General features: G+C 46.1%; 1 protein-coding gene across 6 annotated transcripts in view; it reads left to right on the top strand.

Annotated features, from left to right (window-relative positions):
• R3HDM2 (R3H domain containing 2) overlaps nucleotides 1–13,125 on the top strand; it is a 2,186,793-nt gene that overhangs the window by 1,279,369 nt on the left and 894,299 nt on the right. For all 6 annotated transcript variants that reach the window (XM_069653574.1, XM_069653576.1, XM_069653575.1 and 3 more), the window contains one exon: nucleotides 10,659–10,888. In XM_069653574.1, the coding sequence (XP_069509675.1) occupies nucleotides 10,659–10,888 (230 nt within the window). The remainder of the gene's footprint in view (nucleotides 1–10,658; nucleotides 10,889–13,125) is intronic.

The following is a 13,125-nucleotide window of genomic DNA, read 5'->3' as shown; positions in this document are numbered from 1 at the left end:
TTTTTTTTTTCATACTTTCGTTGTTGCCCAGGATTCCTTGCACTACTCTTACCTCCACCAGTGGTAAAGTATATTTCCTTGATTACCATCATTGGGCAGTTTCACATTTAGCTAGTATCTAAAGTCTCTTCTGCTTTATAGGTTGCTCCAGGTCCTTTTTTGTGGCTTAAGGGGAACTCACTCAGGTACTCTATTAAGGGTAATAGTCTTGGGGAAAGCCAGGGTTGAATCCGATAGAATATTCATCTCTTGTCTTTTCTTTACAGCTGGGTCCGTGGCAGTGTGTTCTCCCCGCTCTTTTGATTGATCGGTTCCCTTGTCTGTATAGTTCAGCAGGTGGTCATATCAGTTTAAAGAGTTCATTCCCTCACAGAGAGGTGGCTCAGGTGGAGGCTCCAACCCAAGCTCCTTCAAGCAAATCTCCAGCACAAGAGGACTGGTCTGTTTTTACACACTCCCCATACCGATGAGTAACAATATCTAATAATCCTGGGGGAGTTCAACATCTGGTTTGAAGAAAAACACGCCAGCTCCCAAAACTCACTAACAACCATAAAACTACAACAGTTGGTCAAAGGAGCAAACCACTCAGCAGGACACACCCTCGACGCAATCTTTGCAAAGAAAAAACTTATCACCACAGCACCACCAATACAAATACTGTGGAGCGACCACCTCATCATCCCATTCGTGATAACACTACCGACACAGGTCCTCACCCAGCCACCCAAGCTCGCAGCCATCACAAAAAGGAACTGGAAAACCGTCAAAACAAGCAACATAATGGAACAACTAGAGATTACCAAACCCTCAACTACAGAACAAGAGATGCCTGACCTAGACGGGAAAGCAGAGCTACTACACAAGTGGATTGCTGCTAAAATTGAAAACATCACCCCCAGAAAAACCATTCACTCCCTCGAGAAAAAGGGCAATGGCAAAATGGTTCACCCCGCTACTAAGAAAAATGAAAAAGAACAAGAAGATAGAACTGGAATGGAGAAAAGAATACAACCATGACAAGAAAATATTGTTCCAGAAACAAATCCGCGCATACAAGAAGGAAATAGAAAAAGCGAACAGGAGGCATTATGATGACAGAATCACCAATGCCAGCAACACACAGAAAGAAATGTTCAACATCATTAAGGAAATAAGAAACCCACCTGGCTGCGACAATACTCCAATCCCCTCAGAGAAACTCTGCAACGACCTGGCAGACCATTTCAAGAGCAAAATCAACGACATCCGACAAATCATCCAAAACAAACCAACCAATCATAACACTCAACCAACCGGACTTAAAGAACAGCCACAACACAAACTCAAAAACTTCCCTGAAATATCAGCAGATGTATTTGCAAAGCTGGTAAAACAGAGCAAGAAAGCATGATCACCCATGGATCCCTGCCCCCCTGACATCTACAAAGCAATCCTTACAAAAGGAACACCATCACAATATTTCAGAAACCTCCTAAACCTCTATCTCGCAACAGGGACAGTACCAAGATCCTTCAAATCAGCATATATCAAACCATTTTTAAAAAACATAAGTGGTGATGTGATAGACCTCTCCAACTACAGACCAATTTCAAACATTCCCTACCCGGCGAAACTCCTAGAAACCTACGTATACAAAGTAACCCAAGAATATGTAGAAGAACACCACCTGCTGGACCAAGCACAAGTCGGTTTCAGACCCGCCAGAGGAACAGAATCAGCACTATCCATCTGGGACGACCGCAAGACAAACGCAGATTCAAACACAACCTCCGCCCTGATCCTGCTCGACCTCTGCGCAGCCTTCGACACAGTCAGACATGACGCCCTAATCAAAAGACTGGAAGACATAGGCATAACGGACATGGCACTAGTCTGGACTAAATAATTCCTAACAGACAGAACAGAAACGGTATGGCTTAAACCCTATAAATCGACTCCATGAGTTAACGACTGTGGAGTACCCAAAGGATCCTCACCATCACCACTATATTTCAACATATACCAGACTCCAGTAATCAGAATCTGCAGAAAGCCCAATCACATGCTACAACTACGCAGACGACACCCAAATTATCTACAAAATCAAAGATAATCAAACCGACCACTCAACCCTAATTGAATGTCTAAAGAAGTCTTTAAATGGATGAGCTCCAACAACTTGAAAATTAACCCAAGAAAGACAGAAATCATGATCATATCCAATAATCAAGAGAACACCACCTGCATTCCATGGCCAACAGAATTAGGAACCGCACCAACGCCATCTAAGGTAGTAAAAAAACTTGTGAGTCCTAATGGACAACAAACTAACCTTAGAACCACAAATAAATGCAGTAGTCAAGAAATGCTTCTTCCTCCTTCACACAACAAGAAGAGTCCTACCTTTCCTCTCCTTCACCCACAAAACACTCACAATGGTCGCCCTCATCATGTCAAGAATCGACTACGCAAACAGCCTCTACCTCGGGGATGCCAGAAAACCTCATGAAGAAACTACAACGCATCCAAAATACAGCAGCCAGACTCCTCCTAAAACTGTCCAGAAGAGACCACATCATTCCAGCGCTAAAAATACTACACTGGCTCCCAATCAAACCGTGCATCACCTTCAAAACATTGTGCATAACGCACAGGGCAATCAGGGGACAGGGAGCTGAATTTCTGCAAAAGAAAGTACAAGCCAACGAGGCCTCTCAGATCAAGCAACGAAATCCGCCTAGAACTAAAACCATACCTTAAGAAAAAACTAGGAGGATCCTCCTAACACCTGGCTGCAAAAACCTGGAACACCATCCCTAAACAAATAAGAAACACCGAAGGCCACCTACAGTTCAGAAAACTACTTAAAACCTGTCTCTTCAATACCACTGACACAACCTAAACAATTATAAAACGACAAACCGGAAAGACACACCAGGATGACAGAAACTAGGATGAGAATGGCAACACCAGAGCCGACCAAGGAAAACCCCACATTAACGAGAGACCAGAAAAATCTCATAAGACACAGACTTCCAGCGCGAGGACAAGTATAAAACCCCATGCTAATCCCACCAAATTAGATTGAGACTGAACCACAAACTCATGCTTACCATGTTAACAGACAGATCGGACCGAGATCGGCAGGACCAAACTCTAACATGGTCTATGATTATGGGTGGGCAACTAGTGGGAAGGCCTCAGGGGTGTCGACAAGTCACAGATACAGATGAAGAGCTGGAAATGCTTGCGCACCCCACCTTGAGAAATACAAGCCTAGCGCCTTGCTCCCAAACAGCCAGGCCAAGTCTACCAACCCGCTAACAATTTCACCCCTCTGCATACTCCTCTCAAATTCTAAACTAATACAACCAAAACCTATAAGAACAACCACCCGCACAGATTTCACTACACAGCAACAACAAAACAAACCACACATAGACTCACACAACAGCACATGACGTCTGCCGACCAGCAAACACCCCAAGCCCACGTTTGCCGACCAGGAAACACACCAAGCCCAAGCCAATGGTGTTATCCGGGCGGCGGCTGCCAACAGGACATCACTGCTCCCTTGCACTTTTCCCACTTATCCCCACTAACTCTTGCCCGCAACACCCTGCCCTCTTTATTTCAGATCCGCCAGAGTGCCGGGGGGCCACTCCGGTGGTGATAGTGCACGGTATAAATATCCTTTAACATTACAGAAACTTGGCTGAACAAGTCCTCTGGCCCTGCAATCACACTCGCCCTTCCTCAAGGCTACTCCATATTTCGCCAGGACAGGAAACACGACACAGGAGGGGGTGTTGCCCTCATCCACAGAAACGAACTTCCTGTCAGACTCTGCAACCACACCTGGGAAGGTAATACCAACCTCCTCTCTGTCAAACTCCCCACATCAGCCAATGACACCTTAAACATACACGTTATCTATAGACCACCTGGAACACCCCCTGACTTCCAAGGTCACCTCCTCCATGCCTAGGCTTCACACCAAGTCACCGACCCCACCCACTCCAAAGGCCGCACCTTAGATTGGGTGGCTGAACACAATTGTTCCGTCCCCATAACATCAAACCTTGGTTACCCATGGACAGATCACAACTGCATCCAATTTTCTATCCCCACCGAAACCACCACTAAAACTCTCACTTACATGCCCCTTGCCCTGGTCAGAAGTTCTAAAAAACTCACGGCCAAGAATCGTCATCCCTTCCTAGACATCAAGGTCCTGGCTGACATTTACCCCAGCACCCTCACGAAAGCCATCAACACCATTGCCCCATTGAGGCAAAAAAGAGAAAAAATCCATGAACACCAACTCCTGGTTCACTGATGACTTAATGGCCCCCGCGCCAACAAACTGCCCTATCCAACTGGCAATGTAACCCCTGTGAAACCACTAGACACTCTTTTAAAAATACCTCTTCAGTATACAAAAAGCAATTTTCACTGCCAAATCCAATAACATCAACTCTCGCATCTCCAAAGCCAACTCCAAATCAAAGGAACTATTCTCCATCTTCAAGGATCTCACCTCCACACCGACAAGCCCCGATGAGATAACCAAAGACCAAGCCTGGTGCAACAGTATACAAGAAGCACTCCTAAATAAAATCTCACTCCTCCAAGCTAAAATTCTAACCCAGCGCACCAACCTACCTAAATCAGACCCCTCATACTCACCTACCCCCCCCAACCAGAAGCCTCCCCCTTCCCTCTTCACATTCAGATAGGTCTCTGAAACAGAAATCACTGCGCTTATACAACACATCAAACAATCCACATGCATAGGTGTTATCTGCCCACCTAACATCATTAAAGATAGCGTTGACTCCCTTGCCCCACTTATCACAGCTTTCATTAATGCATCATTCTCCTCAGACATCGTCCCAACCAGCCTCAAAGAAGCTTGGGTCCGTCCCATCCTCAGAAAACCATCCCTAGACCCCTCATCCCCTAACAACAATTGTCCTATCACGGCCCTCCCGTTCCTCCTCAAAATCCTTGACAAGGCTGCCCATAATCAAATCCAGCACTTCCTTGAAACCCACTCCATTTTAGGCAAGAGGCAATCAGGAATTCGTAAAGGCCATGGCACGGAAACTGCACTCTTAGACTTAAAGAACCAAATCATCAAAATAATGGACACAGGCAAACCAGCCCTCTTACTTCTACTGGACCTATCTGCTGCGTTCGACCTCGTTGATCACAAAACTCTCACCTCACCAACGCTGCCCACTTCTCCAATCAGGCCACCTCATGGATTACCTCATTCTTGGAAGGTAGAGCAATGAAAGTCTTTTCAGACATAGCCAACACTGCCCCTACCACCATCCACTGCGGTGTGCCGCAGGGATCATCCACTGCTCCCACCATCTATAACTTGTTTAGCAAACCCCTGTTTGACAAGATTGACTGCCTCGGCATAGCTTACACAAACTATGCTTACGACACTGAAGTCCTCGCACTTACAGGCTTCCACGACCATGACTCGGCAGCCCTACTCAAAATCTACTCTACCATCCAGGCGTGGATGGCCACCAACGGTTTATGCCTCTATGGAGACGAAACCGAGATCATTATCATAGGCTCTAAAGTAAATCTGAACAAAATGGACGCCAAATATGACCACTTCATCATTGAAAACACCACCATCCCTGTCTCCCCATCTGTAAAGACCCTAGGTGTATATATAGATGCCACCTTATCCATGGACAAACCGGTCAGTGCCATTGCCTCTGCTCACACCACCATACTTATAAATGCAGTTAAACCTTTCCTCACTAACCAAAACTGCCTAGCCATCGCTCGAGCCACCATTGGCACAAAGTTTGATTATTGGAACACTCTACTAGCAGGCACCACTGCAAAAAACCTTATCAGGCTCCAGACAGTACAAAATAACGCGCTTAGAGCGGCCCTCAACATCTCCAAGAGAGAACACATTACCCAAGCCAGGAGAGAGGCTCACTGGCTTCTGGTTAAGGAAAGAATAACCTTCAAAACTCTTACCTTAACCCACAAAAGCCTCAGCCTTTCTGCCCCCTCCTACCTCGCCGAAACCATAATTCGAGAGACATCCACCCGCCCCAGAAGGACACACAACTCTAACCAGTTTAGCATACCCCTAGTAAAAAAAGGCTAAAGGAGGAGGTATAGGCTTCCCCTACATTGCTCCTAAACGTTGGAATGCCCTGCGGGCCGAGACCTCCCTTGCGCTATTCCGCAAAGAGATAAAAATCGCCCTGTTCAACTGACCTACCCAATCCCTTTTGATCTCCCTTGATTCTCACAATTGTAACTAAGTATGCTTGAATAACTGTTACTGTACCTGCAGCTCCTTCATGCATGTAACTGATTTTTCTTCACTGTAACCAGATGTGATTGCTCCTTTTCTTATCACTGTTACATACTCTTTCCTGTAACAGCACCATGATGCCTTTGGGCTGCTGTGCGCTTTAAAAATGCTAATAAATAAACTGCAGCGTCGACCATCAAGGCGGCCAACGCACTGGCGATCTGTGCTAGCTGTGACGGGGAGCTGTGGTACAATCTGGGCCCGATTCTGGAGTTCCTGCCAGACAAGAGGACGGAGACGATCGCCCTCTTCCAGGAGGGAGAGGTGGCTTTGGACCATGCCATTCCAGTGGTGCTAGACATCGCCGACACAGTTTTCTGGCAGCTGGAGAACAGTGTCTGCCTCCGTCGTCGAGGCTGACTGAAGTCCACAATTTTCCACCAGGAGGTCCAGACGAGGGTGCTGGACATGCCCTTCGATGGGGATAAACTCTTTGGGAAGGCCGTTGATTAGTCCCTGCAGACCTGCTAAGCTCATACAGATACGGCTCGTGGCCCTGGCACCCTCCAGCAACACCGCTCTTCCTTTCGCGCCTCCAGAGGAAAATTGGACAGATTAGCGAAAGGATTCTCCTCGTCGTTCCGTCAACCCTCCCGGTGCACGAACCAGGAGGCCTACAGAGGCTGTTCTAAGGAGTACAGTAGACATGCTCAGTGCCGTCATCGCCCTCAAGTCAGAACGCAGGCACAGAAGCAGGATTGAACCAGCCAAGACGTCGAGCCCCCAAAGGCCGGCTGATAGAATTAGTCAGCGAGTGGGAGAAGATCTCCATCAACAGATGGGTGCTGGACGCTCTCGCCGACAGATATACCCTGGAGTTTCAGCACAGGTGTCCGCGGATCCCTCCAGTGGCCCGGCAGGAGCAGCACGTTCCTCAACTCTTGGAGGAGGTACGGGCTGTATTGCGCATGGGGGCGATAGAGCTGGTTCCGCAACGACTCCAGATACTTTAGTCAAAAAGAAAACTGGGGGCTGGTGGCCCATTCTGGACTTGCGACATCTCAACAAATACCTCAAGTTCCAAAAATTCAGGATGGTCACGTTGCAGCAGGTGCTCGGTCAACTGGAAGAAGGAGACTTCTAGACCTCGCTGGACTTGGAGGACACCTACTTCCACGTCCCCCATTCACAGGAAGCACTGAATGTTCTTCCACTTGGTAGTGCAGGGACAGCACTACCAGTTCAAGGCCCGCCCCTTCGGCCTGAAATCGGCCCACATGGTATTCATGAAGTGTCTGGCTCCCGTGGCGGCCCATCTGCGTCTACAGGGATACACGTGTACCCGTACCACGACTGGCTCATCCGGCTCAGTTCACGAGAGTTGGCCATCAGACACACAGAGACGACTGTCCGGCTGCTGGTGGATCTGGGGTTCTCCATCAATTATCCAAAGTCCTGCTTGACACCATCACAGAATGTGCTGTTCCTAAGAGCCAGACTCCATACGGTCTCCTGCCTGGTGTTTCCCACGGAGGAGAGGGTAACGGCCATTCTGGGGAAGGTGGAACAACTTTCGTCATTGAAGACCACCACAGTGCAGACCATGAAGTTGCTGCTCGGCATGTCGTCGTCTTGCATCTATCTTATCCGGCTCTGGTGGTTACTGATGCGACCCGTTCAGAAATTCCTGGACGCTCTCTGGGTTCAGGTGTCCGGAGTTCCATCGGGCGATGCGGTGATGAGGTGTCCACGCCCATCGCCCACAGCACAGGGTTCCAAAGCCCCCCCCGTACCACTAGACGGTCACCATGCACACTTCCCTAGAGGGCTGGGGAGCCCACACCGGATGCCTTCATGCCAGTGGCAGGTGGAGGAGAAGGATCTTCACATCAATATCCTGGAGCGACGGGCAGTGTTATGGGCCCTCAATTCCTTCCTTCCGTCCCTGAAGGGCAAGGTGGTGAGGATCTTCATGGACAGCTCCACCATGATGTTCTACATCAGGAAGCAGGGGGGCACTCTATCCCCGGCACTCTCCAAAAGAGGCGCAGGATTTGTGGCACTGGGCCATCGAGCAAGAGATGTTCCTCATCCCCTATCACCTGGCGGGAGTCAAGAACACCATTGCTGAGTCCCTCAGCAGGGAGTTTTGCAGGACCAGGTGGACCGCATCTTCATCAAATGGGGCAGGCCCCAGATAGAACTGTTTGACTGTAGCAAACTCCAAATGCCACAAAATTTGCAAGCAGATTCCACCAACCGGGGAGCATGGGGGACATGTTCTCCTTCCCGTGGAAAGGCCTGTTTCTGTACGTGTGCCCTCCATTGCCTCTCCTGTTGCGAGTCATCCATCAACTCAAACAGTGCCGTTGCAGGGTAATACTCATCGCTTCGGCGTGGCTGAGGCAGATTTGGTACCCGAACATTCTCAGCCTGTCGGCGACGCCTCCGGTCAAGCTGTCGGTGGTCGCGGATCTCTTCTCCAGAGGAGGAGGCACAATCCTGCATCACGACCCAGGATCGCTGAACCTGAAGGCTTGGCTCCTGCAGCCCTAGAGTTTGGAGGATGAGAGTTTGAGTTTGAAGGCTCTAAATACCTGCAGGTGACCCAAAAAGCATTGTTAATGCAAACAAAATATATTTAATGATGGGTACAATGTTGCCAAGAAGTGTATACTGCATTAAAATAACAGTACATGCCTTCTTGAATGTTCTTGGTTTTCTGTATGTACCATGCATGATATTCTCAACATTTGAAACGTTTCTGCACTATTTGCCTTCCTAGGAGAGAGCACTAACCGACTTTCAAATGAAACCATACCTGGAACTTTACATAGAAATAGAAAACACATTTTTTATTTAATTTCTAAGGAAACCTACAGAGAACACTTTAATTTGGCTCACATCACAATTGCTTTCTAGGCTATCGGGTTGCATTTTGGGATTTTTTCCAGAATCTTGTAATAAGTCCTCATGACAAACCTGGAATAGCATTTTTTTCATCTGTCTTGTAATCTTTGCTTTGTAATATTGCATTCACGAGTCGTAAAGAGTAGACAGTGAGATGACAGTTTAGATTATAGCCACCATCCTGAAATCAAACCATATGACAAAATGATGACAGCACTTTTGAAAGTCAATGTGAACCATACCATGCCACACAAACAAAAGATCAAATCTGACATTTTTTTAGCATGGCTTGCAAGCCATCTTGGGTGTATAGTGGTTCAATTACAGAGCTTTATTAATAGAAATGTACAGTTCTTTCCAAATATTTTCACCTAGATTTGTCGTGTAAATTATGAATCCTTCATGTGGAACTAGGAAAACATTGATGTCTAAAGGATGACTTGAACGCTTTCAGTACTTGTTTGATTGTATCCTGTATTCTATCAGCAGCTGTAGCACTTAAGAGACTGTCTCTGAACCTTTTCGCTTTTGTCATTGCTCTCCTGATTTGTGCCTAATAAGCTCGAGCCCTGCAACTCATTAGAGATGCAGATAAATACAAGTGCTGCCCCACCTTACTTCCAGGGACCCTAAGTCCCAAAGTGTCATGGTGCATAATCTACAACTTTTTCCGCACTTGTAACCTCTCAAAGCTCACTGTGAAGGGGTCTGCCAATTCCTCAGCCTTGGATACCTTTCAGCAATTTTGCGTTTGAATGAGTCTACCACCCATCTGTGTAAAATCGAGTTTTGTCCTCCAGTCGGGCCTCCTTCCTAATGAGTGTGTGAGATGAGGATGTTCCCATATTTGGTTTGATTCTGCCATCCTGGTACTTTAAATAGTTGCAGAAGCCAACATCAGATCAGTTTGATGGAGGTTGAATCCACATAGTAAGGTTTGCCATTAAAAACCTAGCAAAGCTTGGATATGGAGACCCTCGACTGATGGGGCAACTCTGGGGACCTGAATGTTGAAAAGGCGGCGGGAGTTCGAGTGATGAGGCAGTGTTTTGGTTTGCAATTGAAGTGGGTTTGTAGAATTACAAAGGGAGATGCTTAACATAAGGTAAAGTAAAGTCAAACATTGGACTGATTATTAAGAACTTTGTATTGAGACCTTTAATAAACGTATCTAGGGTGCTTGTTGGTTGTCAGAGATGGCGATTAAGTAGTCGCCTTATGAACTTTTTTAAGCAATATGCGTACTTTACTAGAATTAACTTAAATCCACGATTGACACTTCTTGTAGTCTATTAGCAGCAATTTTCCAAGTTCTGCATATGTTGTTTTCTCAATTGTACCTAAACTGATTGCTGGATCCTTAGTCTTGCATTTATTTCTGCGCCGTTGTTGACTGGTTAGTAGCCTTCCTTTTTGCCCTCACAAGTAACTCCTGTGGTGCTTGTTTTTCCTGTCCCTGCAGAGTTCACCGGGATGGCTTGATCCGAGCCGCCAGCAGCCGTCAGAGCAGTACAGACAGTGATATGAAGTCATCGGAGCCAAGGCCGTGGTGCAGCACCGACTCTGATGGCTCCATTCGTAGTATGCGTCCACCGGTCACTAAAGCCAGTAGCTTCAGTGGGATCTCCATTCTCACACGTGGCGACAGCATTGGGAGCATCAAGGGCACCACATGCAGGACCAGCAGGCCAGGTACCAATTTGTGCAGGCAGAGTGGGCTGCCTCTCTGGTCAGTGTTTGTAGATTTATTTTGGGCAGCCGGGTGCTACACCTCCATTTTCATGCCATTCTATGTCAAATCTCTTGGCTCATTTGCCTAATGGGAAAAGGGTCTTTAAGTGCAGGGCCTTTGTATTCACAAAGTGTTTGCAAATATGTACATTCTTTCCGAATAAAAATACTGATGTTCGTGTCGCCATTGCCATGTTGACAATGGGCTATTGTGAAACGGCGCTGACCGGACGCTTGAGCACCATTAGCTGAGAGTCCCGAGGCCAGTGATGGTGGCATCATGGCTGTCCTTGTGTCTGGGTGCTGTAAATTCCTTTAAAGTGCTTCAACCTACCCTTTCCTTGCCTCTCTCCTTGTGGTATGGTCAACATTTCGACTAGTCTACTTAAACAATTAAACCTGGAATTATTTTTAAAACATTTTATTAAAACTATTTTATTTCAGTTCCAAATATTTTGACAGTGAATTACATTAGTTCATTAATCTTTGTACATTAACGTACATGAAAGGAGAAAGAGAAGGACAAATAAATCTTGGCCAGCAGCATCATCTATACAATTCATTAAAGAAAAATCCCAAATGTTCCCATAATCTTCCTATTTATCCTTTTGAATGGACTGTGTCCTCCAACGTATTCCACATCTTAGACATGTCATTTGCACAGCTGTGCACATTACATGTCAAAGATGTGGAATACGTTGGAGGAACATCCAGTAAAAAGAACGTTACCAGTTGGTAAGTAACTTGTTCTTCTTTTGAAGGATATTTTCTTTCCTTTCAGATAAAATAGATTTAAATGGCACATTCTGAACTCTATGGGGCCATGGGAGAGAAATAATCACTGGAACCCCAGGCCTGCATTGCTTTTCTAGAAGCCTACCTGTCATTGTGGTTATCGCTGGATAAGATTGAGCCAAGCAGCTGATGTGCCTGAACGGACTGGCTTGCTGCTGCTCCATCTTGACATGCTTCATCGTGGGACACTGTGCCCCCTCCTGCAGCAGTTTCCCTTTGCTGAAGATTTTCTTGCTGCCTAATCCTATCTGCGCATGGGCTATCTGTGACCTACTTATTGTGTCCTGTTCTCTGCTTCTGGGCTGCTGTTACGCACTATTCCTTGTGTCTTGTCTTCATAAGACGGCTTTGGAACTCGTATGGACTCTGCTCCAACTGACATGAGTCTCTGCAGCCTTCTAGCTGGGCCTAATCCCAAACAAAAACCTCAACTATGCACCCTAGACTATTTCTGCGAAAGCCAGCACAGTAAGTAGTTGTCCCAGCGTTCTGTGACCCCGATCATGGGCCTTCTGGCTCAGTGTGCAGAGTTTTTTGTGTGCCCCTTCTGCACCCCTAACCTGGACTTCATTACGCTTGTGACGTGGGACCTCACTTTCCAGCCACCCTTGTCCAGGCATCTGGAGCTGGGAGCAAGGTCTGTAACTCTTGTGCCAGGGTTCTTGAGACTCCTCCGCTAGGTGGTTATCGCCACTCGCACACCAGTAGGCCCGAATTTTTACTTGCTTACCTTTTCCCCCTAACTGCGAGAGAACTATTGGCTTTGTCCCATTAAACACTATGAGCAAACTTTCTGGAACTGTGAAATGTCATTTTTCCTTTGTACGACTTAAGGACCTTAAGCCTTTAGAGCAATCCCTGTTTTTAATGTGTTAATCTTCATAATTTCCTCGTTAATGTTAAACTTTATTTTAAACTTCGAATCACCATTCGACAAAGCAACACATTTTTGTCAGAAAAGAAAACAAAACTTGAGGAAATCCCCATATTCTTACTTTTATTTTCGATCGAAGCATCTGCACTATTTGGAGAAGATGCTTATGAAAGAGTGACTTTATAGAAAAATAAGTATGAAACTATTGATTATGGACAAAGGAATCCTGGTCTCCAACATAATGACTGCATTCATGTTATAATACAAGACATTTTTAAATGTGATGACATTTTGGGTCATAAACATATTATTTTATACAGTGATATGTTACAATTAAAACCAGTTAACTGAGGACCAGTTGAAAACATGTACAACAAAAGACAAAACTATTGGAAGCATTGGTAATTAACTCAGAACATAAAGCAAGAGATAGAATAAGCACACATACTTCAAGAAATTTGAATTTGCAAACTGAAAAAATCCATTACAATAGGCACTTCTTCATATTCCAGTCCACAAATGGGTTTTA

This window comes from Ambystoma mexicanum, chromosome 3q (assembly GCF_040938575.1).
Source record: "Ambystoma mexicanum isolate Mex_15411 chromosome 3q, UKY_AmexF1_1, whole genome shotgun sequence".
Taxonomy (NCBI): domain Eukaryota; kingdom Metazoa; phylum Chordata; class Amphibia; order Caudata; family Ambystomatidae; genus Ambystoma; species Ambystoma mexicanum.
This window is presented reverse-complemented; position numbering and strand designations above follow the sequence as displayed.